This window comes from Typha angustifolia, chromosome 1, assembly GCF_048772165.1.
Source record: "Typha angustifolia cultivar Huaian chromosome 1, ASM4877216v1, whole genome shotgun sequence".
Lineage (NCBI taxonomy): Eukaryota > Viridiplantae > Streptophyta > Magnoliopsida > Poales > Typhaceae > Typha > Typha angustifolia.
Genome location: NC_133239.1, coordinates 7,642,352 through 7,666,933, shown reverse-complemented (window position 1 = coordinate 7,666,933; position 24,582 = coordinate 7,642,352). Strand labels below are relative to the sequence as shown.

The following is a 24,582-nucleotide window of genomic DNA, read 5'->3' as shown; positions in this document are numbered from 1 at the left end:
GAAGACTTTTGAATGACAAGATCGGTGACCAGAGGATCTAATATATGCTTATTGACAAGAGAATATGAGGTCTATTCAATGACATTAGAAGGAGTAGGATCAATGTCATGAGAAATATGATTATGATGAGATAGAATGTTAGAAGGAGACTCATTAGAAAGAGTATGAGAAGGAATAGAGAATCAGGAAAAGAAAATGGTAATGCCAAATCAGGTAATGGAGCAACTACATCCTGAGTAGAGGAAATAGTATGAAAAGGAAAAAAATGTTCATCAAAAATGACATCTCTAGAACTAAAGAAAGACTTAGAGGTGATATCATATAACCTATAACCTTTGGTACTTGGTAGATAGCCAACAAAAACACATGGAGTAGCTCGAGATTGAAACTTAGTTCTGTGTGCAGGTAAGGTAGAAGCAAAACATAGACTTCCAAAAACTTAGACAACTATAATCCACAGGAGTTTTGTATAGAAGAGAATAAAGAGTTTTATAATGAAGGAGAGGTAAAGGAGTTCGATTGATGAGAAATGCAACAGTCAAAACACATTCTCCCCAAAAATTGAATGAGAACTCTTGATTGAAAGAATAAGGCACGGGGCAACATTGAGTAAGTGTTGATGTTTCCACTTAACCACTGAATTTTGCTCACGTCTCTCTACACAAGAGAATTGATGAATGACCCTTTTTGAATGAAAAAACTCTGTGAACTAAAGTTCAGGTGCATTGTCACTTCGCTTGATGACTTAACCAAATTGTGTCTCAATATTTCTGAAAAATCTTGGTATGAGGAAACTGACATTAGACTTGTGCTTCATCAGAAAAATCCAAGTAAATCTAGTGTTATCATCCACCAAAGTAAGAAAAATTTTGTAACTAGCATGAGATGGAACATGATAGGGGCCCCATGTATCACAATGAACAAGATCAAATGCATTCTTGCTTATATTATTGTGAGAAACAAAGGGCAATCTTTGCTGTTTTGCTAATGGACAAATTGAACAAGGTTGAGCTGAATCCAATTTATTATAAACAAGCTGAAGTTGATCTTTCAACAAGTCAAGCCTTTTAAAAGATAAATGGCCAAGTCTTTTATGCCATATGTCAAAAGAAACATCATTATTAACAGACTGAAGTGCATTACAATCAATGGAAATAGGCACATGTGTGTTAGAATTGAAAATGGCTTCAAAAACATAGAGACCTGCCAGCTTTTTACCCCTGCCAATCATCCTCTGGTTGTGCAGATCCCGAATATCACAATAGTCATCAAAAAATCTGACGTCAATATTAGTATTTTTAAGAAAAGAGTTTATTGAGAGGAGATTGAACTTGAACTGTGGGATATAAAGAACATTTTCAAGAAGCAAATCATGATTAAGTTGAATGGAACCAACATGAGAAACATGAATCCTATCATGATTGGGCAAGGTAACAAAGGAATTTTGAACTGGATGCATGTGGAGAAAAGCAGACTTTGTGAAGCAAATGTGACTCGTGGCATTAGAGTCTAATATCCATAGATTAGGACTATGGAGCATTGGGTTGAGAGAGGCAGAAAAGTAAGTACCTGAAGCAGAATCAGTAGAGATACTATTGTCTACTTCATTGTGTACTTTAGCTGCATTCAAATGGTTAGATAACTTAGAAATCAAAAGTTTGATATTGATTTGGGTTAAGCATTCTCATAAAATTTTCAATATTCCCTTGAGAACCAAAAGAGGAATTATCAGAAACTTGGTTAACCACAGCTGCAGATTTCTAAGAAATGAAATTAGATTTCTGTTTCGGTTTATATCCAAGGGGATATCCATGAAGTTTATAGCATTTGTCAATAGTGTGTCCCTGATAGTCACAATGAGTGCAAAGAGGATGATCCTTCTTCTGATTTTTATTAGAGATCTGAACTGGATTGACTTTAGACATGTTATTCTTCACAACAAAGGCCATTGTTTCTCCTCCACCAGAATTACCAGCAATGGTAGTAACATTATGTCGTCGTTTCTTTTGTGAAATTAGAGCAAAAACCTTATTGATGGGAGGAATTGGATCCATGAGAAGAAGCTGTCCTCTGATTTGAGAAAAAGATTCATTTAGCCCCATTAAAAATGACATGACATATTCCATGTGATGATGGTCAGAAATAGAATTGATTCCTCCACAGGTGCAACGATTACAGGTACAAACAGGTTTGTAATTGTTCAATTCCTCCCAAATACTTTTCAATTTAGTAAAATAGGAATTTACAGACATCTAACCTTGTGTAAGATTCATCAACTCATGCCTAAGTTGAAAATTTCTTAGTCCATTCCTTTGAAGAAATCTATCTTTCAAATCTATCCAAATCTCATGAGCTGAATCGGAGTATATGACACTAGCAGAGATTTCCTTAGAGATAAGAGTTGAGAATCCAAGATATAACTATGTTATTGTTCCTAACCATCAATAAAGCAGACCTTGTTTTTGACGGAAAGAGTGATTAACATAGCTCAGCTCCAAAAAGTATAATTCTCACCAATTAAAGATTGAGAAACTAGAATGGGTCCAGGGCTGTATGAGTGATGCAGAAAGTATGGACTGGAAGCATCATCAATGGCGGAACTGCTCATCGAAGATGAAAACAAAGTTGCTGAAGATTTAGTAGCCATCACAAGAAGAAAATGAAGATCAAAGATTGAGATCGAAGAGAGAAAAGAAGAGCGTGAAGAGAAGAACTCTAGTGCTTTGATACCATATTAAACTAGAGAAGATGGAGAAGTCCAAAAACTTGTATCTCCAAAAATACGTTCCTTTACAAGAGAAGAAAGCTAATATATAGCCAGCTGTAGTAACAAACTCAAACTAACCCAGCCGTAATAACAAACTCAAACTAAATCTGTTATGATACCTAATTAGCTATCAAGTTCATATCTTTCACAGATTCAATCTTATTGAACCCTTGTTACCCCTAACTTTAAGTTAGAAACTTCTCCATTGGTTTGTAACTGTAACTTTGTCTGAATGTGCAATTTGATATGGTGTAACATTATTTTGAAATGATGCATTCAAATTCAAACTAACACAAGAAGATTATAGAAGGATAGAAGGAAACACAAAGAAGAAACAACATATATGATCAATTTAATGTTTTGGTCTAAGTACTGATATATAGTCCTACGGTTATCTAACCTAGCTATATTATATAGGTAATACTATGAATGGGAAAAACAATATTTTCACTAAATCATTTTTGTCAATCTGTATGAGATCCTTGAAATTGGTTACTCTTTTGAAGTTATTATATATTCATATTCAGTCTAAAATAGTTTGTTGGCTTTGTTTAACTTTATGTACCTCCTCTGTTTCTAAATGTAGCAGTTATTTTAAATGTTCACCTCAATTGTGTCCTTAAAGCATACAGATATTCTAGAGCACAACCTTTCTCATGTTCATTTTAAGGTATCTTGAACTTCGCATTACCTAATTGTCTCAAGTGTATGCTTTCACTCTTTTGCATAATCTTTCTCCAAAAGCAATTAATCTGAAAAGAATGCCAGATGACTTGGCAAAACTTAGAAGTATGAAAGTAGTAGTAACTGGAAGAAGAAGCATGGTGATCTTTATACCAAGTTCAAGTATCAAAGATGTTTAGAGTGATGCTTATAAACATAAAGTTGGAAAAAGAAAGAGCAGGGATGTGGGAAAATAGTCCCCTAAACAATGATACAAGAATTGCTAGTTGGAGTATTCTTTCTCTGTATTTATCGATAAATAACTACTATAAAATTTAGTGTTCTAAATCCACATAGAAAGCTTTAACATAAAAGCCCCAAATTCTAGTTCAAGTTCTCTTTCTCTATACCTAATTATTAAAGCAACATATAGAGAGCAAGAGAACATGAAAATTCATACCTTTACCAGTGAAAAGTCTTAGCAACTAAAATTCTCAAAAGAGAGTTTGTTTCTTTTCTTTATCATTTTCTTTTTCTCTCTAATTATTGGCAAATTTCTAAATTGGATGGCTGCCTAAGTGTTCTTATCATCTCCCAAGCAAAATAGCATGAGGTGTTCATTATTTCACGTACCAAGTGACACCCAAAAAGATAAGCAATTCAGTAACATAGTTTTGTTAAATTACACTAAAACCTAATAAGAATAGAGTTCTAAATTAGTGAGACATTGACTCTAGTAAACATCAAATTAAATAGCTCACTAATAAGATTATTAGTGCTAATTTTGTCATGAACTCAAGAAATCTAGTTTAGCATGACAGGATATCCTTGAAGAAATATTAGCATATCTTTCATTTTTGTCATGTAGAATTAGTTATTTTAGAATCATATAGCAAGATTATTTCAAATAGAAGATAACCTTCTCCCCTTTTTCTTAAAAATCCAAGTATGGACTACAAGAGTTAATTAATAAACTCCACCAGAGACCAAATAAAGATATATTCAATGTTGTTGGCCATCACAGAATTGTTATACAAAGCTGAAATTATGGTGAATTAAACTATGATTATAGATATGAACCTTAGGATAGCTATTTCTTTACTTGATAAGATGTGAAGGGAATGTATTTTGAAAATTAATGGCTTGATTCTAGGTACATTGTCTCCAGAAGACTCAAGAATTACAATGATAATTTATATTGAACCATAAAGAAAAGAGGAAAAAAGGCATGCATATGGTATGTATTGATTTAGAAAGAGCTTGCAATTGGATTTCGAGGTGTAAAAAGTATGCTACATATGTATGATGGAGCTTCAACTATTGTGAGTTTAGAATTAAGAGATAAATGAATCTATAACAATGTTTAATGTTTTCGTTGGTTGTAAATGGATTACCTAAGGCCTTGTTTACATGTGTAATAGAGGTGAAACAAGGAGAGTAATATCTATTTGTTATTACCAAAATGAGAGATTTATTCTAGAAATAACTATTTTTATGTTTACTTGTATTATGAAATAAGGGTGTAATAATTATATTTGATGTGATATAAAGTGAAAGTAAAAAGAAGAAACTTTTTTTGAAACACCCTTTGATTTGATTTGAAGTAGATTGATGGGATAGATTATTAATATACTCTATGTATATGCATATAAAAATGTATTATCATGCTTTATGTATGCAATTCTATATACGGTGTTAGTAGATGTGCATTATTATTCTAGTTGTCTAGATATGCAATGGTAGATAGATAGGTATGTACTGCAAGGGTGCAGGCCACATTTGCTATGATAGGGTGCTACATATGCAAATGTAGGTGAGGACGGTACGTATACAAAGCTAGGGAGATAGATATGCAATACAAAACTTGTATGTATGCAATGCTAGTAATGTCGTAATGCTAATACAATTCTAGTTGTAATGTTACATGTGTGCAATATCAGAGACATAGTATGTAATGCAAGATCACTGCGTATGCAATGTCAGTAATGTTGTAATGCCAATGTGGTTGGAGTTGTAATGCTCTAGGTATGCAATACCAGAGAGACGTAGGTATGCAATACAAGAAATAAAGATTTGATTAGGTTAATACATAGTAGATATCTTATTTTATCTTCGAATAAATATATAATTTGATAATATATTGGTTTAGTAATATTATATTTTTAATTGTTATTAGTACATATAAAATTATTTTAATAAGAAAATAATTTATAATTATATTTTAGTATATCATATTAAATATTATATTATTAAATATTTTTATAATATTTATATTTATATTTAAGTATATATTTGAAAATAATATTTAATAATAATACATTTTAAATGTGCTTATTTTTGTAGAATATTAAAGTATTAACATTTATACTTTTTAAGTTGAATTTTATTTATTTAGTGTAAAACAAAAAAATTATAAATATTAGATTATAAATATGTTTTTATTATGTTCAACTATAAACAGTTTTGTCATATATATGCTTACTTTTAAGAATGTACTATTAAAAGAAATAATAATAGTAAGGTGGTATTATGTATTATAGGTGTTTGAGAATGCTGAATTATGATAAGACATTTAAGAATTTATAATATAAAATAGAGCTATTCTGATGTTTAGCTGTTATTCTGGAATAAGAATTTGTATTATGGAATTAAGACAAAGATATTTCAGAAGTGAATGGGGGACTAAAGATATTCAAGATGATGGTAGACTTTGTTTAACGATAGCATTATTTTACTTGACCCAATATAAGATAGAGTATAAAATTATGCTAGAATATATGGAATCTTTACTGGGGTACCATTCCCCCACTTTCTCCCCAAAAAGATTATGCTAGAATATATTGTACATACTTCTACTGAATTGGCTATTAAGACAAGATATCTGTGAGGTAGAACTTCTCTTTTGACCCTAAACCTATACTCAGATATATGGAGTATGATGACAGTATCATTAAGCACAGAAGCTGAGCAGGATCAGAAAATTATGTGGTGTCTATAAGATGCTGTATGATACCTCTTTACAGAAGAGAGAATTATATGTACTCAGTTTTCTGTTGCTGAAATGTGAACATTGCCATAAGACCGTTTTATAATACCCCTTTAGTGGAAAAGAGGATCTATTTTTTAAGATATATATATATATATATATATATATATATATATATGAGAAATAAGGAAAGAGAATTTAATTGATGGTTGTAAACTTTTGTTATCTCATTACCCTCCCTTTTGCCACTGATTAGTGCAGAGCAGATTAATCATTATAGGCCAGATTAACTGTTAGATATTGGCCACGAAACTTTAGCTCATTTAACTGAGGAACAACTATTTGAGGCTTTTACAATATAATGCATGCTGAAAGAGTAGACCATCTAGCTCCAAGGTGCTGTAATGTTCATTGAGCCAATTAAAATCACAATTCTATATATCTATGTATATGAATATGTAAGTACTTTCGAATCTTTACTATTAGTTAGGCATGTCTTGAAAGCTGTTGCTAAATTTTTATTGCATGTGATATGTCATGGAATTTGAATCGTGTTTAGTTTGGCAGTAAACTTTCTCAGTATTTACTTTCATTATAAAAAAGATGTATTTAATTACACAAAAACAAATTCTCTACAATTACTTGGACCATCAGGTTCATTTTTCCCGATGATTCAGATTAAAAGAAGAATGGTAGCGTGGTGGTTATACTCCAAGTTTCTGATTCAATATCTTTTCTGTTGCTGAGTTTTCCAGGTACGAGGATGCAATAAGGCTTCTGAAGAGTCTACTTTCTAGAATTACTTCAGACAATAGGAGAGGATATTGGACCCTGAGGCTTTCTGTTGATTTGGAGCATATGGGTCATTTCAACGAGAGTCTTTCAGTAGCTGAGAAAGGAGTACTCGATCCCTGGGTTCGAGCTGGTTCTAAAATAGCAGTACAAAAGCGAGCACTGCGTTTAAGCAAACCACCACGCCGTTGGAGAACGCCTAGTTATGCTGATTCGGTTAACAAAAAGATTAAAGAGGTATGTATTTTCTTTTCATCAGAATCTGGACAAGAATTTGCCCAGCATATAACTGAGATAAGCTAGAAAGAATAGGAGAAATGTTCTGGGCAAATTTTGTGATATCCCTTAACCAAAATATATATTAACATGATCTCTAATAATATTTACCGAGTTTCGAGGATGAATCTTATTTTAACGGTGGTAGAATGTGGAGACCCTTAATATGTGGTAAATCCTATCTTTATCTCTAATGACAAAAGGGTATCAAAACATTTGGTTTTGCTCTTGTTTAGATTTCGTTAAAATGGGAAGGTTGTACATACTACAGAGAAAGAGAGTCCTAATAAGGTCACATGAGAGACTGATCAAGTTTAATTATTTGGAAAAATTTTATTATCACCTGTTTTGGTGTAACTAGAGCTTTTGGTTCTTGATTGATTTGTTTGCCATCAAGAGGATGTTATGAAAGATTTGATGTCATAGTTGAGGATAAATAAAACGATTACGTTAGCATGTGTGATTTTATCTTTTCTATGAACATGAGGTGAATATGAACTATGAAGTAATATCATTTTACATTTTCCTTGAGGTCAGAGTGGTGCAACAAAATTGTGGAACCGTAATGGAGCACGAACAAGAAAATATCCTAGTAATTGTGAACATGTGTTTTATAGTTCACTTTGGAGAAATATGATTATTATGTATGGTTGTCAATTGAAGATTGTGACCTTAAATTCTTGGGTGTACAATTTTTGAGGAGCAAATAAAAATTGATATCTTGTTTAACGAAAGGAAATTTAATTTGGTTACTAACGGAAGGAAATTGATATCTATATATATGATCTATAAAAATTAGTTTGAGATATTGGAGCTTTGTTCACAAACAAATATTTTGTTGTGTTGTTCTACTTGTGGATTTGGATTCATGCAGATTAGATAAAAATGATGCGCATTATTATACAATAGTGAGCAATCTACCCTGGATTTTAATATGGTGATGCTTGCTATAGTATTTGATTAGTAAGCTCTAGAAGTTATATTATTTGATATGCTGTTAGATTTAAAGGTAGACTATTGATTTTTGTAAGACTTACCTTGAATGTTGTTATATTTTAGTAATGGTAGATTGTGAGAACTTTAATGATATTTCTCAGTTTCAAGTACAAAACTAATTTTAATGATAGTATAATTGCGATATCCCTGAACCAAAATTAAATATTGACATGATATCTAATAATATTCACTTAGTTTCAAAGGCGAAACTTATTTTAACAGTGGTAGAATATGGAGACCCTTAAAATTTGATAAATCCTAGCTTTATCTCTACTGACATATATGAATTAGTATTTTTATCATTCATGTAATTAAGACTATAATGAAGAGTGCATATTTCTATTTGTTGTAATCTTAGTATTATACCTAGATAGAGCTAGCTAATGTTGGAAATAATCCATGGAAATTGTAATCTTCCATATACTTTCATTTACTCATTCACTTGGTGTTACGTTTGTTACTAAATGAAGAGAGTACATTCTTCTGTTTTTGAAATCACAATATTAAATCAAAATATTAGACCTAAATGAACTAGTTAAGCATGACAAGAATCAAAGAAATAATAATATTTTTTCAAGGAGATTATGTTATGCAAAACTAGATTTTTGAGTTATTGATGAGATTAGCACTAATGATTAGATTAGTGAGCTAATTGATTTTATGTTCCATGGTTAAGAATAATTATCTAAATTATTGTCTTATTAATTTAGAACTTTATTGTTTTAGGTTTAGTCTAATTTAGTAAACTTAATATTCTTAAATACTTATAAAACTCAATGTATTGAAAAGCGGAAAAGGCGGCCGCCATGGCGGGGCGGCGCACCAGCCGCCCCGCCACTCATCCTGGCGTTGGTAGAAGGCGGTCTGCCGCATTGGCGGGCCGCCTGAGCGCTAAAAAGCGCTAGCAGGCCACGCGGGCCGATAAGGCGGGCTGGCGCTTCGGCCCGCCAAAACCGCCTTATCGGGTTTAGCGGTAGTGGATCGGATTATCCAATATCCACTAAAAAAAACTAATCAAACCATTAACCATTAATATTTCTTCTCTCTCTCGCTGCGCCCTCTCTCTCACTAAAATCCCTAAATCCCTAATCTCTCTCTCGCTGCGCCATCTCTCTCTCGCTGTGCCCTCTCTCTCTCACTACGCCCTCTCTCTCAGTGCGCCCTCTCTCTCTCGCTGTGCTCTTTCTCTCTCGCTGCGCCCTCTCTCTCACTGCGCCGGCTCTCGCTGCGCCCGCTCTCACTGCGCCGGCTCTCGCTGCAGAGGTATGGGCCCCTCTCTCTCACTCTCTCTCTCTCACAATCTCTCTCTCACTCTCTCCTCTCTCTCTCACTCTCACATTTTCACTGTCTCTCACACCGAAGTAGTTAATTTTTTTTTTTAATTTTCAATTCTGTCTAAAGTAGTTAAATCTTAACACTGTTAGTTACTTAGTGATTATCTGATAATAATGATAATATGTTCGTTAATTAATAATTAGTTAATGATGGTTAATTACTTAATTCAGAAATTAATTTAGTAATTATCTGATAATATGTTTTTTAGTTTTTCTCTCATCTAGTGTTTCTTATTACTTAATTCCTCTAGTTAATTTAGAAATTAATTGAAGTAGTTTTCTGCTATTCTGCTAATCTGTTGAATACTTGAAATGTTAATTAGTAATCTGTTAATGATTGTTAATTACTTAATTACTTAATTCATAAATTAATTTAGTAACTATCTGATAAGTGATAATATGTTTTTGATTTTTCAGTTTTTCTCTATTTCTTATTACTTAGTTCCTCATTTCTTCTATTTTTTCTTTAATTCTGTTAATTAAGATTGTTAATTATTTGATTCGGAAATTAATTCAGTAATTGTCTGATAATATGTTTTCTCTGTTTCTTATTTCTTAATTCCTCTAATTAATTCAGAAATTAAGATTAGAGATTAAGAATTTAAGATTTAACAGTGAGTTAATTTTTAGTGTTAATCTGTCTCAAACATTTCTTTTGAATTAGTGAATTACTGGATTAAGTTATTACTTATTAAGTATTAACTAGAGAGTAAATTAGTAATCAATAATTAGTAATAACTAAATATCTTACTATCTGTTTTACTGGAGAAGGTAAAACAGTAATTAATTACTATTTTTAAATCTGAAATGTGAATTATGAATTATCAATCATATTTGTTTTTTGCCCAATTTCATTACAGAATACAGATAGCCAAATATGACCACTAATTCCTCTCAAACACCGTCTGTGGTTGGGTCAACTTCATCTGAATTTTTTGTGCCTGTTGGCTCCAATGATCTAGGGTGGCAATATGGATACCTTCCAAATAAAGTTGATGCCAATACGGTGAAATGTAGATTTTGTGGGAAGGTTACTAAGGGAGGAATTAGTAGATTCAAGAAGCATATTGCTCACGTTAGAGGTGATGTTGCGTCTTGTCCAAAAGCTACAGATGAGGCAAAAAAAGTTATTAAAGAGCATATAGAGGGCAACAAAAGGAGAAAGGAGGATAAATCAAAAGAGGAAACAGAATTGAGAGCAGAAGTAAATATATTTGGAGAAAAGGAAGATCCAGAAATTTTAGAAGTTGGAAGTAAAAGTGTCAAAACCAGAAAAAAAAAATAAAAAAAAAATAAAAAATAAAAAATAATATTAGGGGTTGAGAGAGGAGGGTGCACGTGCTCTGCACGTGCAGCCCCTCAGAGCACGTGCAGCCCCTCCCCTCTCCCTCTCCGGTACGCAGTGGAAAAAAAAAAGAAAAAGAAAAGGGATTTCATCTAATCCGAATCGGATTAGGTTTGATCCTCATCTAACCTATAAATTAAACCTTAATCTCTCTCTCTCTGCTTAATGCTTAATAATCTCAGCCCTCTCCTCTCTCTTTTCTTCCTCCTTCACCGACGGAGTCACGTCGTGGAATCGGCCTGCCGGAGCGTCGTCGGAGCCAGCGGAGACCACCACGTGACTCCTTCGTAAGCCTTCTCTCACCCCTCAAAGTTAATTAAAGAAAAATAGGGTTTAGTGAAAATACCTAAATTTGGGGATTTCGGCTTCGCCGGCAACTCTCGCCGGCCGGCAGCTTCGGGCTGCTGCTAGTCGTGCTCGAGATCGCTAAGTCGTTACCCTCGTGTCTTGGATGTCTTCTGGAAGAGCCCTCGTGGCTTCGGTCGACGTCGGCCCCGGCGTCGGTCGTCGGTGGTGGGTCCTCCTCCATCTCGTGAGGACGACATAGGAAGGGTGAGAGGGAGAGGAGAGGTTGAAGCCTGTAGGGGGTCACCGACGGTCACCCTCTCCCTTAGTCGTCTTCTCGCGTCGGTCGCGAGGGGGAAGAAAAGGGTTGGTTGGGCTCGGGTGAAACTCGAGCCAACCCCCTTTTCCCTTTTAAGTCGGGTTCGGTTCGGGTTTGGATTTCGGATCCACAAACCCGAACCGAACCACTTGAGTTGGTGGGCTACGGGTTAGCCCGTAGCCCAGTTCACTTAGTTTTGGGCTGGACCTCGGCCCAACCCGATTAATCAAATTCTTTTTTTGGAATGGGCTGGGCCAGCAGTAGCCCAGCCCAATCCAATGGGTAATTTTAAACCCATTTTAGTTATTTTTGGTTTTTAAATTTTAAAAACATTGTTATTATTTAAATTAAAAATTTGAATATTATTTATTATTTAAGGTGGTGAATTCTAGTACGTGAGCTAGAGATTTGAGGTTTCGGTTGTCTTGCCTAGACTCAGGTGAGTGGGTTCACTCACATGTTTATTTTATTGTATTTCGTATTTTTGTCAGAACATGTAAATTTTCTGTGTGCAAATCTATTTATTTCACGAGTTCTATTGTTTTTGTATTTGTTTATTTATTTCAGGTAATAGTCGGCGGGGCGACTGAGCGTGATGTACCCGGATTCCATCTCCACTTAGGATTCACCTATTTACCTTTCCGCTCTTTTTTAGATTTTGTGCTTTAGATTAGAAGATTTTTATTTTATTTTATTTTAGTTTAGAGACTTAAAAACATTAACATTGTTTATTTTATTTTAATTGCATTTAGTAATAAAATTTTAATAAAGCACATTCTCATTTTATTTATTTATCTTGTCATCGTATACGTAGAGAGTATTATTAAGGCTTCGTGCATCTCAAGCATATTGAGATACATGGCCGGTCATGATTCCTATTTTGGGTCGTGACAATGTTGGTATCAGAGCCTAAAAATTTTGTTATCCTAAATCACCCTTAGAGTTGTGTGGAGGTCCGGTGGCATCAGCTCAGGTTCGTTATGAAATTTTTATTATATTCAGTAAAATTATTCTTATCTCATTATAAATCTTGAAGGGACAATATGTATACGCGACGTCGTTGACAGGGAGCTGCGGCCCAGAGTTTATCTCCTGACCGGAGTAGGGAGCAAGAGCCGACTCCTACTCAAGCGCCAGCTCTTGCACCTACTGCTATTCCTGGTTTGGGATTGGAGACTGCTCCTACCCCTGCCCAGATCCCCACTCCTGCTCCAGTTCTTGCTACGCATACTGTGGTATCGATGCTACAGACCCTTCTTCAGGCCGTTGGAGGACAGTCATCGCAGACTCCGGTTCCATCAGAGTCAAGGCCCCTTAGTCTAGATAGGGGTACAGTGTTTGAAAAATTTTTAAAGGCATCTCCGCCTGCCTTTAGAGGGACCACTGATCCGATTGAAGCAGAGGCATGGCTGCTGCAAATCGAGAAGATATTGCGAGTATTGGATTGTTCAGAGAATCAAAAGGTTGCTTTGACGACCTATATGTTTGAGGATCGGGCAGAGCATTGGTGGCAGATGATTGAGCGCCAGTACATTGGACGAGAGAAGAAGCTGACTTGGGGAAATTTTAAGAAGATTTTCTTCGAAAAGTACTACCCTCGGGCCTTAAAGAAGAAGAAGTATGATGAGTTCTTTGAGCTGAGATAGGGAGGCATGTCTGTAGTGGACTTTGAGGCGAGGTTCACCGAGCTGTTGCGATTTGTTCCACATATAGCAGCGAGCGAGGAAGAGAAAGTTAGCTTCTTCGAGGGTAAGTTGCGGCCAGCCATCAGAGATAGGATATCATTATTTCAGTGTCAGACACTTCTAGAAATGGTGTCTAAGGCACTCCTTGCCGAAAGAAACATTGGGGAGCTTCGCCAAGAACGAGAACAGCAGCATCCACAGAAGAAGCCGAGGAGGTTCCAGGAGCAAAACAGAGGAGGTGGTCAGTCGTTTGGACAGCCCTTGAGGGTCGGGAATGGACCAAACCCTTCTGGGGGAGGTCCCAAACAGAGTCAGCCTAAAAATTGTACGAGGTGTGGACGCTCACATTTGTCTAGTGTTGGGTGCAATGGAGTACCACGAAGCTGCTACAACTGTGGGAGACCGGGCCACTTAGCGAGAGATTGCAGAGCACCACGTGGGGGATGGCATCCGACTTCTTAGCAGGATCAACAGCATCGCCCGTCCCAGTCTGGTACAACGAACAATAGGCCTCCAGCAAGTAGCGGAAATCCAGGAGCGAGGCCAGAGAATAAAGGAAGAGTTTATACTTTGACCCAGGAAGAAGCTGAGCACTCACATCTATTGATCCAGAAGTTTCAATTAGAGAGCGGGGGAAGATGGTACAGACAAGTGTAAAAGATACTTTTGCAAAAGAACAAAGAGATAGAGTGCTAATGTACTTAGCTCATTGGGTTTATAAGTGTGGCATTCCCTTTAATGCTGTAACTGATAAATCATTTCTTGTTTTGATGGAAGCAGTTGGTCAGTATGGTCCGGGGTTCAAGCCGGCAATTATGCATGAGTTACGTGAGCCACTTTTGAAGAAGCAAGTGGCTAAAACAAATGATAATTTGGAGAACCATAGAGCTGCATGGAAGAAAAATGGCTGCTCCATTTTAACTGACGCTTGGATAGATCGAAAAGGAAGAAGCATTATGAATTTATGTGTCAATTGTGAGCTGGGGGTTAGTTTTCTACGTTCAGTTGATTGCTCTAAAGATTCACATACAGGTGAATACATTCACAATATTGTTGTTGAGGGTATCAAGGAAGTGGGAGAGGAAAATGTACTTCAAGTTGTGACTGATAATGCTGCTGCTAATTTAGCAGCTGTACGGTTGCTAAAGCAAAATTATCCTCGTATATATTGGACATCTTGTGCTGCCCACTGTATAGATTTGATGTTAGAGATGATATCAAAGGAAGGAAGGATTAGGGGTTCAATTGAACGTGGAAGGGAAATCACTGTGTTCATTTATGGACATCACAAAACATTGAGTTTGATGCGTCAGTTTACACAAAAAAGTGAGATCGTGAGACCCGGGGTTACAAGATTTGCCACTTCATTTCTCACATTACAGAGTCTTTTGGAGAAGAAAGAAAAATTAAGGCTTATGTTTACTTCCGATGAATTTTTAAGTTGCAAATGGTCAAAAACTGCGAAAGGAAAGAGAGTTTATTCTACTATCCTCAATAACCAATTTTGGAGGCAAGTGTCATTAGCAGTTAAAGTATTCACTCCTTTGGTGAAGTTGCTACGAGTTGTTGATGGTGAAAGAAAGCCACCAATGGGATTCATATATGGTGGATTGAAAGATGTCAAGAAAGAAATAAAGAATATTTTCAATAATAATGAGAGATCTTCTAAGCCTTTTCTAGATGCAATTGATCACTACACAAATGGAAAGCTTGATACACATCTCTACGCTGCTGCATATTACTTAAATCCATACTATTTTTATAGAGATTTGGATGAGATGGAGACTGACTTTAATGTAATGGATGGTGTTCTTAGTTGTATTGAGAGCTTTTATCCAGATCAAGCCATTCAAGTTTACATTTCAAATGTGGAGATGAAAGCATATAAGGATGCCATTGGGATATTTGGGAGACCGCTAGCAAGATTAACAAGAGAAGTTAACAATGATGAATTCAACCCAAGTAATAATTATTAATTAGCATATGTTGTAAAAGTGTAATTATGTAAAACATGTCTTTTACAGTTTTATTCTTTGTATGTTACTAAGTTACTTTTTAATTTTTATGGTTATAGCTCATTGGTGGAGTGTATATGGAGCCGCTGCCCCCTACTTGAAATGTATGGCGGTTAAGATTCTTAATTTAACATATAGCTCCTCAGGATGTGAAAGAAATTGGAGCTCCTTTGAATGGGTAATATATCATTAATCATTGTATTGACTAAGCTAATTTGATGAATTTTATTATCAAATTGATTTAGTCTTTGATTTGATGATTTCAGATTCATTCAAAGAAGAGAAATAGATTGGAAGTGAAGAGGCTAAATGATCTTGTTTATGTACAATTTAATGCAAGAATGAAGGATCGAAAGATAGCGAAAGAGAATGATCCAGTCGTTTCAAAAGAAAGAAATAATGCAAGAGAATGGTTGGATAATGATCATGTAGAGCAAGAGGTCTTTCCAGGTGAAGGGTTAACTTGGGAGATGGTGACGAAAGCATCAGGAGTTGAAGAATATTTAAGATCAAGGAGGAGCACTAGATCTACTCAAACTACTACTAGTAGCACTTCTTCCACTTCTCTAGATGAGCAATTAATTGAGTCGGATGAAGAAACAGATGATGAGGATGATGTTGAGCTAGAATTTGATGATGATTCCGATGATAATCTTTTGGTAGATGAAGTTTCTCCCATAGATTGTGAAGAAGATTAGAATATGTCCTTTATGTTATAATTGTGAACTTGTTATGAACTTGATAATTTTGAATTTTTGATTATATGTTATTTGTTTTATCATATTATTTTGTTATGATTGTGAACTTGTTGCGAGGAACTTATGGTTGTGATAATTTTGAATCTTTGATTATGTATTTATGTTATTATAGTTGTGAATTGTGGTAATGTTATTGTGGTTGTGAATTGTGATTATGTTATTATGATTGTGAATTATGATTATGTTATTTAGTATTTTATTTTAGAACTTGTTACTATTTATGTATTTATGTTATTATGGTTGTGAATTTGTGATTATGTATATTATATATGTTTATTTATTTATTTATAATTTTTTTATATTAAAAATGCTAGACCGCCTTGTCACCCTCCTTGTCGCCCGCCTTCCGCCTAGGCGCTAGGCGGTGGGGTGACCGCCCGCCATCCGCGGCCGCCTTTCAAAACATTTTATTAAAACTAGGTGTCACTTGACACCTCATGTGATATGTTAGGGGAGGATAAGTATAGCTATAGCAACCATTTTTAGGGTTTTCTCCATAGAATAGAGAGAAGAAAAGAGCAAAGAGAAAGAAGAGAAAGAAGAGGAGAAGAGCTCTTTTGTAGGATTTTGATTGATAAAAGTTGGATCCTAAGTAGTAGATATATATTTTCATATGTTTTCTATTCTTTGTGGTAAGTTGGAGAACTAAAGGGTTTTGTTAGATAAACTCGAGATCATGGATGGCTGTGTCGACTGGCACGCATACTGTGTTGAGGGGTGTCGGTCATTGTGTCGTGTTGAGCTTTTTTCTAAATTTTTTTTTATTTCCATCAATTATTATTAAATCAACTTTAGTCATTTTCTTAAAAAAAATAATATAACATATGAAGCCTATTTTTTTTAACTTTTTTTTTTTACTAATCATTATCATTTTACTTTTGTCATTTTTGGAATGACAACTTATGCCTAATTTTTGTTTTTAATTCTCTAATTTCTAATCAAATCATGTAATTATCATGCTTTATCATCTAATCTTATTTCTATCCATCAACTCTTTTAAATATTTCTAAGGCCCTTATGAAGTGTTAAACACAATTAATAGTTCTCTCTTTCAACTCCTCCAATCGTTGCCCTCTTTATTCTTTATATTTCTCTATTTCTATTTTCTTGATAACTTTTACTTTGGCGATCATATTTGACATTGACAAGCATGGTGTTAGAGCTCCCGTGGTGATTTTCTCCAACAATTTTTGCATAGCTTGTGTGTTTGTGAGTTCGATTAAGTAATATTTTCTTTTACTCTCTTAAGTTTTTACTTTCTATTTATATTTTAAAAACTAATTTAGATGTACAAATACTAAATCTAGCTCAATTTTGCTAGATTTATTATTTTTAAGGGTTTTTCCACATAAATCGAGTATTTTGGAGTTAGAACTATGAGAAATATTCTTTCAAATATCAAAATCAAAAGGAAGATTTCCCTCAAATATGTTATTATATCAAATTAATTAAAATTTGATCAAAATTAGTATAGGAACATGTTAGATTAACTCTATATCAGTTTATTTGAACCAAAATTTTATAAATCTAGTCAAAATTTCAGAATAATTAGATTTTCCCGAAATTTTGCCCCAAATTTTAAAAATTCAAAATTAATATGTCAAATTCATTGAAATTGGATAACAAATAGTATAAGAACATGTTAGATTTATTTTATATGAGTTGATTTGAACTCAAATTTTCTAATTTTACCTAAAATTTCTGCATAATTAGATTTCCTAAATTTTAAAGATCCGAAATTAATATGTCAAATTCACTGAAATTGGATGACAATTGGTATAAGAAAATATTAGATTTACTTCATATAAGTTGATTTGAACTCAAATTTTATAATATTACCTTAAATTTTTGCATAATTAGAAATGGAGAAATTGGCAAAAAATTCTAAAATTTCTCAAATTACTGGTTTCATGTTTCCATTGCAAAATCCCACAATTTCACTATTTTTGACCAAAGTACACTTGCTTTATTTTTGAGTGGGAGAGAGATTCTGCTTCTCATTTAATGCCAGTTTGTCCTTTGCCAAAAAAATATCAATAGTTTTTTTTTAAAGGAATTAGTACTTTTTTAAACCAAGGAATTACATTACATATTTTTCTTCTTCTTCTTTTTCTTATTAGTATTTTATCTAAACAAACTTGTCATTATTTGGTTCGTAAACCAAATACCAGCTCACAAGCCTACTAATCAACTTCTTTTATCACCTAATTTGGTACTCAAATATTTACTTAAAGTTAATATTGAATAGATATATGTTTTTTTTATAACAATAGATTACGATTATAATATATGTTTAATGTTTTCATCTTATCTTTCTCATATTAACTTTGGTCAATACTATTTTGGATACGTTGGAGAGGTTGTTTAATTTTCTATAATTTTATCTCTCATGAGTATCTTCGAATTCGATCGTTTTGGGGCTTAAAATTATTGGAAGATGACAACTTAAGAAAATAACATAATCTATTGATAACTAATGCAATTCATTATTAAATAACAAAATAAACTTTTTTCCAATATTTTGTTCGTATCTTTCTTATATAAACTTTGATCAATATTATTTTATATGCGGTAGAAAGACTATTCAGTCCTTTACAACTTCAGTTTTTATTAGTATTTTCAAATTTGACCATTTTGAGACGTGAAACTTCATCTTTTATTAATATTTTTTAATTTGCTCATGTATTTCTCATATGAACTTTGGTCGGTATGATTTTACGAAAACTTATTCAGTCCTTTACAATCTTATCTCTCACGAGTACCTTTAAATTTGATCATTTATGGGCTTAAAATTCATTGAAAGATGACAACTTAATAAATAATGTAATCCGTTGATAAATGACTTAATCTGTTACTAAATAATTGAATTGACTTTTGTTAACTATTTTACTCATATTTTAAAATATGACTTGTGATCGATATTATTTTATATGCATCGGTAAGTTTATTTAGTCCTCTACAACTTTATCTCTCACGAGTATCTTTAAACACCATTTTAGAGGCTAAAGATTTATTAGAAGATGACAACTTGGAAAAATAATGTAATTCGTTGAGAAATAACATAATTTGTTGATAAATGACATAATCTGTTACTAAACAAATAAATCAACTTTAGTTCAATATTTTGCTTATATTTTTATTATGTGAATTTTGATCGATATTATTTTATATGTATTGGAAAGCTTATTGAGTCTTCTATAATTTCATCTTTCACAAGAGCTTCAAATTCACATTTTAAGGGCTAAAGTTTTTGAAAAATAACAAGTTAAAAAAATGACGTAATTCATTGAGAAATAACGTAATTTGTTGATAATTGAAGTAATTTGTTCCTAAATAATGGAATAAATTTTTATTCACTATTTTGCTCATATTTTTCTCATATGAACTTGATTGGTATTATTTTCTATTTGATGGAAAACTTATTTAGTCCTCTAGAACTTGATATCTTATAAGTATCTTCAAATTCGACCAGTTTGGGGATTAAAAGTTCATTGTATAATGAAACTTCAAAAAAATAACATAATCCATTGAGAAATAATGTAATTCATTGATAATTGACGTAATTTGTTAGTAAATAACAAAATCAATTTTTGTTCACTATTTTGCTCATATTTTTCTCATATGAACAACTATTAGTATGGTTTTATATACATAGGGAAACTTAGTTAATTATCTACGACTTCATATCTTACAATATCGTCAGATTCAATCATTTTGGGGCGCTAAAAATTCATTGAAATATGACACGTTAGAAAATAGTGTAATTCGTTGAGAAATAAAGTAATCCTTTGATAACTGACATAATTCATTACTAAATAATAGAATAAATTTTTGTTCACTGTTTTGCTTATATTTTTCTTATCTGAATTCTAATATTTATGATTTTATATGCATGGGAATGCTTATTCAGTTTTTTACAATTTCACATCTCATGAATATTCCTAAATTACCATTTAGTGGGTTAAAATCATTAGAATATGGTAGCCGAAAAAAATAATTCATTGAAAAATAACAGTACTAGGTGATGGTTGACATCTATTAATAAATAATTGAATCCATAAATTTCAATATTTCAGTCATAACTTTCTCATATGAACTCCAATTAATATCATTTTGGATGTGTTATAAAGAATATTCAATTATCTAAAACTTTATGTTTCGCATTGATTGTCATAGTTGGCTTAGTCCATGGCTAAATAATGTGATCCATTAATGAATAACGCTTTCTGCTATTAAATAACGTAATCTACTAGTTGTGAGTGTTTCCTTTATATCTATCTCATATGAACTCCGATTAATATTATTTTGGATGCATTAAAAATCTTTTTCAATTTACTACAACTTAATTTCTATTTAATATCTTCTAACTCCATGGAATACGCTGCTAAAAAACATAATCCGTTGATAGTTGACATAATTCATTAATAAATAACGGAATCCATTATTCTCTAATTTTTTGGTTATAAGTTTTTCATATTAACCCGATCACTACAATTTTGGTCAAATTAACTCAATTTGCTATTATCTTCGAATGAATTGTTAGCCCAAGAAATGGTCAAATTTGAAAATACTTATGAGAAATGAATTTGTAGAGGACCGAATAAGTTTTGTAAATCATATCAAATAATACAGATCAGAGTTTATATGAGAAAGATATGAGCAAAATAGTAAATGAAAATTGATTCTATTATTTACTAAACATATTATGTCAGTTATCAACATATTATGATATCTTTCTAAGCTGTCATCTTCCAATGAATTTTTAGCTTCTAAAATAGTCTAATTTGAAAATACTCATAGCAGATTAGATCATAGAGGATTGAATAAACTTTCTAAAGCCTACAAAATAATATTGATTGGAGTTTATATAATAAAAGTATGAGCAAAATAATGAATAACTGTTGATCCATTATTTTGTGATTGATTACATCAGTTATCCAATTAGTTATTTCTCAACGGATTATGTTTTATATTTAAGTGGTCATATTCCAATGAACTTTTAGCTCTCAAAATGATCGAATTTGAAGATACTCATGAGAGATGAAATTTAGAAAATTGAATAAACTTTTCAATGCATACAAATAATATCGTTCTGAGTTCATATGTGAACAAAAGTTGATTATGTTATTTAGCAACAGATTACGTTATTTCTCAACGGATTATGTTATTTATGAAATTGTTATTTTCCAATGAATTTTTAGCCCCTAAAATGATTGAATTTTAGGATACTCGTAAGAGATGAAGTTGTAAATGACTAAAAGATCTTTCCAACGCATTTAAAATCATATCAATCAGAATTCATATGAAAAAGATATGAGCACAATAGTGAACAAAAGTTAATTCCATTATTTAGTAACAAATTATGTTAGTTATCAACAGATTACATTACTTTTTTAAGTTGTCATCTTCTAGTAAATTTGTATGCCTCAAAATGGTTGAATTTGACAATACTAATAAGAGATGTTATAGAGGATTGAAGAAGTTTTCCTGCACTTATAAAATAATAGCGATTCATAGTTCATATAAGAAAGATATCAGTGAAATAGTGAACAAAAAGTTAATTATGTTATTTAATAATAAATTAGTTAGTTATCAACTGATTACTTTATTTTCTTAAGCTGTCATCTTCCAATGAATTTTAAGCATCCGAAATAGTTGAATTTGAAGATATTCATGAGAGATGAAGTCATAAAAGACTAAATAAATTTTTCGATATCCAAAATAGTATTGATCGAAGTTCATATGAGAAAGATATGATAAAAATACTAAAGATATATCGTAATCGTAATTGTAATCTATTGTTACAAAAGAATATATATTTGTTCAGTAACAACTTTAGGTAAATATTTGGATGCCAAATTAAATCATATAAAAAGAAACTGACTAGTAGGCTTACGAGCTCTTATATGGTTTATGAAGACAATATTAGCAAGTTTGTTTAGATAGAATGCTAGTAAAAGAAAGAAGAAGAAGAATATTTAATTCTTTGGGTTTAAAAAGATATTGATTTCTCTAATAAAAATATTGTTTCCTTTTAAAAAAAGAACAAAAGACATTAAATGAAAAGTAAAACTTTCTCCTCTCCCACTCAAAAATAAAGCAAGCGTAATTTGGTCATAAACAATAAAATTGGGTGATTTTGTAATGAAAACATGAAATGGGAAAAAATGCTATATCAAACGTATCCCAGGTTTATCAGGCAAAATGCTGAGAATTAAATTTGTTTGAATAGCTTGTTACGAGAATAACACCTATAAGTGTAACATTTGAAGAGAGAAATTAGTAGTACTCTTATCTAATTCTGCAATTTTGTTCTTTTTCTTTGGTGGTATATTTAACACTAGATATAGAGAAAGAAGAATCTAAGGAGAATCAAGGGCTGTTATGTTAGAGGATTCAATGCAGATTTTATTCTAAACTTATGGCTAAAGAAAGTGAAGTTAAATTTTTAAGGCAAGTCTACGATTGACTAAAAAAAGCTTTGCCTTAGAATAAGTATTTTCGGATTTGATGCTGTTTAATGGAAATGATTAATTTGGTGTTTTGGGTTTGTTATATATGATTTGATTTCAGATTTGGTGTTGTCTAAACTGAATGACTAACTTGATGTTTTGAGTTCTTAATCCATGATAATGTAGTGCATTTTCAGGTTTGAGTTGTCCAAAGGTTTTTCTAATAATAATATATTTTTGTGAGTTGGAGAGAGTAGATTCTAACTGAAAACATTGTATCGAACATGATTAGAAACGGTGGAGCTTATGGAGTACAAAACCTAATTTATTAGTCAAATTGGATGATGTTACTAGAGATTTGGAAGTGTATAAATAGGAGCTTAAGTTGCATTGTTTGTATTTTTCAGGTGAAGATTCAAAGATATCCAATTAATGTTTTAGGAGCACAAAATTGATATTCTAAGGGTGACTAAGATTGGTTTTCCTATTTATATATGTAGCTGAAATATAATATGTTTTACACCTTATTTGTGAGTAGAAATGGAATTTGTTATTTTTATATTTAAACAAATGAAATATATATTTTGCATTTATGAGTGAATAGAATTGGTTTTCATATGAAGTGTGTTTTGTGTAACATTCTTTGAGCAATGGGATTTCGATTTGGTATGAGTTCTCTATTTGTTACTTTGCTTATATTTTTTGCTCAATGCAAATATTGCCATTTCTGTTTTGTAAATAGTTTGGTTTTAAAAATGACTCGTTTGACATATGTATTTTAAAATACCTAAAATACCCCTCATGTGACATTAAATTTTGGTTCCTCTTTTATTTTTACCTTAATATTGAAAACCTTACTTATGGATATTAAGGTTATTTTGCGTCCACAGTTAATTTAACTCATGGTTTGCTGGATTGGCTGAACCAGATCCTGATCCAAGCCCGGTCCGAACTCTCTCTCGCTTTCTCTCTTTCACTCTTTCCTCTCACTCTCTCTCTCTTTCTCTCTCACTCTCTCTCTCTTTCTCTCTCTCTTTCACTCTTTCCTCTCACTCTCTCTCTTTTTCTCTTTCTCTCTTTCTCTTTTTCACTCATTTCTCTTTTTCTCTCCTTATTATATAACCATTGTTTCTCTTACGGAGAAATTTAGCTCTAGCTACCCAGATCTAACTCCGACAAACTCCGATGAACTTCGGTATATAATTTTTTAATATATTTCTTTATTTCTCTCTCAGTTTTTTTATTTCCTCCACTCTCTCTTTTTCTTTTTTCTTTTTCTTCACTGTACCATGGTTTTTTTTTCTTTTGTTTGATTTTCTTTCACTCACTCTCTTTCTAATCTCTTCTTCTTTTTAATTTTTATTGCACTATAGTTTTTCTTTCTTTATTTTCTTATTTTTGGTAAATTTTTGGAAGTTTTTATGTATTTTTAAATAATATTTAGAATTTTATGTAATTAAAAAGTCCGGTCCGACCCAAGCGGTCGATATGGCCAATCCTGATCGCGATCCCGATTTCTCGAACCTTGATTTAACTCACTTATATGACTATCAAAGTTAACCTAACTGAAACTAACAGAATATTAAAGTTACCTTTGAAATTAAAGAATTAAAATACCTAAAATACTCCTTATTTGACTTTAAAATTTGGTTCCTCTTCATTTTTTCACCGTAGCCTTAATAGTATTAAGGTCATTTTGCATATGAAGTTAATTTAACTCATGTGATAACTAATCGTCAATGAAACTAATGTTATGATGCCTTGAGGTATTAAAAATAAAATACAGGAGTTGAACGATAAATATTCATATGGTAGGGTGTGAATGATAATAAAGACAAAACATATGGTGCTTTTATTAAATATTTTCTAATTTTATCTTATTCAGCTATTTAATTGCAAATTGACTCTG

The 24,582-nt window shown here is 32.4% G+C and overlaps 2 protein-coding genes across 4 annotated transcripts in view; both read left to right on the top strand.

Moving 5' to 3' along the window:
• LOC140770962 (fanconi-associated nuclease 1 homolog) overlaps positions 1-24,582 on the top strand; it is a 60,533-nt gene that overhangs the window by 34,232 nt on the left and 1,719 nt on the right. For all 3 annotated transcript variants that reach the window (XM_073114217.1, XM_073113447.1, XM_073112687.1), the window contains one exon: positions 7,172-7,445. In XM_073114217.1, the coding sequence (XP_072970318.1) occupies positions 7,172-7,445 (274 nt within the window). The remainder of the gene's footprint in view (positions 1-7,171; positions 7,446-24,582) is intronic.
• On the top strand, positions 7,452-24,577 carry LOC140772800 (uncharacterized). Its single transcript, XM_073115361.1, has 5 exons — positions 7,452-9,743; positions 12,142-12,202; positions 12,800-15,410; positions 15,523-15,641; positions 15,730-24,577. The coding sequence occupies exons 3-5, from the start codon at positions 14,087-14,089 to the stop codon at positions 16,159-16,161; spliced, it is 1,875 nt and encodes a 624-aa protein (XP_072971462.1). The 5' UTR covers positions 7,452-9,743; positions 12,142-12,202; positions 12,800-14,086; the 3' UTR covers positions 16,162-24,577.

What these genes read in the sequence shown, in the direction of transcription:
- LOC140772800 (XM_073115361.1), top strand. Translation starts at nt 14,087, where the DNA reads ATGGTACAGACAAGTGTAAAAGATACTTTTGCAAAAGAACAAAGAGAT. An exon ending in CAATGATGAATTCAACCCAA is followed by an intron (nt 15,411 to 15,522) that starts GTAATAATTATT and finishes TTATGGTTATAG; the next exon opens with CTCATTGGTGGAGTGTATAT. An exon ending in ATTGGAGCTCCTTTGAATGG is followed by an intron (nt 15,642 to 15,729) that starts GTAATATATCAT and finishes TGATGATTTCAG; the next exon opens with ATTCATTCAAAGAAGAGAAA.